Raw genomic sequence first — 1,156 nt, forward strand, 5'->3', positions numbered from 1 at the left:
ACCCGCCTTACCCTCCTCCTTACCTTCCCCCTTCCCCTCCTCCTCACCCTCCTTACCCTCACCTTCTTTACCTTCTTCCTTACCCTCCTCCTCCCCCTCACTCCTTACCCACCTCCTTACCTCCCTTACCCTCCCCCTTCCCCTCCTCCTTCCCCGACTCCTACCTTCCCCTCCCCCCCCTCCCCCAACTTACCTTCCACCTTCCCTCCACATAACCTTACCCTTCCCTCACCTTAACCTCTCTTCCCCTCCTCCTTACCCTCCCCCTTCCCCTAACCCTTACCTACTTCCCCTTCCCACTCTCCGTACTTCCCCTTCCCCTCCTCCTTCCCCTCCTCCTTACCTTCACCTTCCCCTACTCCTTCCCTCCTCCTTACCTTCCCCCTTCCCCTCTCCTTCACCCTCCTCCTACCTTCCCCCTTCCCCTCCTCCTTACCTTCCCCCTTCCCTCCTCCTTCCCCTCCTCTACCTTCCCCCTTCCCCTCCTCCTTACCTTCCCCTTCCCCTCCTCCTTACCTTACCCCCTTCCCCTCCTCCTTCCCCTCCTCCTTACCTTCCCCCTTCCCCTCCTCCTTACCTTCCCCCTTCCCCTCCTCCTTCCCCTCCTCCTTACCTTCCCCCTTCCCCTCACTCCTTACCTTCCCCTTCCCCTCCTCCTTACCTCCCCCTCCCCTCCTCCTTCCCCTCCTCCTTACCCCCCCTTCCCTCTCCTTACCTTCCCCCTTCCCTCACTCCTTCCCTCCTCCTTACCTTCCCCCTTCCCCTCCTCCTTACCTCCCCCTTCCCCTCCTCCTTACCTTCCCCCTTCCCCTCCTCCTTCCCCTCACTCCTTACCTCCTCCTACCTCCCCTCCCCTCCTTACCTTTCCCCTCACTCCTTCCCTTCCTCCTTCCCCTTTCCCCTCACTCCTCCTCCCCTTCCCTCCTCCTTACCTCCCCTTCCCCCTTCCCCTCCCCTTCCCCTCCTCCTTACCTTCCTAGCCTCGTGCAGTCCCATAGTGAGAACAGACTCGCTCTGAGAGACCAAGTTATTCCTCTGCCGGAGGGGTCTTACGGGCGGGGGGTCGTGCGCCACCATCACGCCCGCCCGCACGCCCTCCTTCCTGGGTTTCGAAGGCGCTGCTGGTCGGTTCCCACGCCCCCCGCCCCCGCCTCCC

General features: G+C 62.5%; 1 protein-coding gene across 1 annotated transcript in view; it reads right to left on the bottom strand.

Moving 5' to 3' along the window:
* The window catches only part of LOC119586500, a 10,069-nt gene that overhangs the window by 5,376 nt on the left and 3,537 nt on the right, over positions 1–1,156 (bottom strand). Inside the window, exon 2 of the mRNA XM_037935238.1 lies at positions 973–1,156. This exon is cut by the window's right edge and continues 36 nt beyond it. Within this exon, the coding sequence (XP_037791166.1) occupies positions 973–1,156 (184 nt within the window). The remainder of the gene's footprint in view (positions 1–972) is intronic.

Source organism: Penaeus monodon, chromosome 21 (genome assembly GCF_015228065.2).
Source record: "Penaeus monodon isolate SGIC_2016 chromosome 21, NSTDA_Pmon_1, whole genome shotgun sequence".
Taxonomy (NCBI): domain Eukaryota; kingdom Metazoa; phylum Arthropoda; class Malacostraca; order Decapoda; family Penaeidae; genus Penaeus; species Penaeus monodon.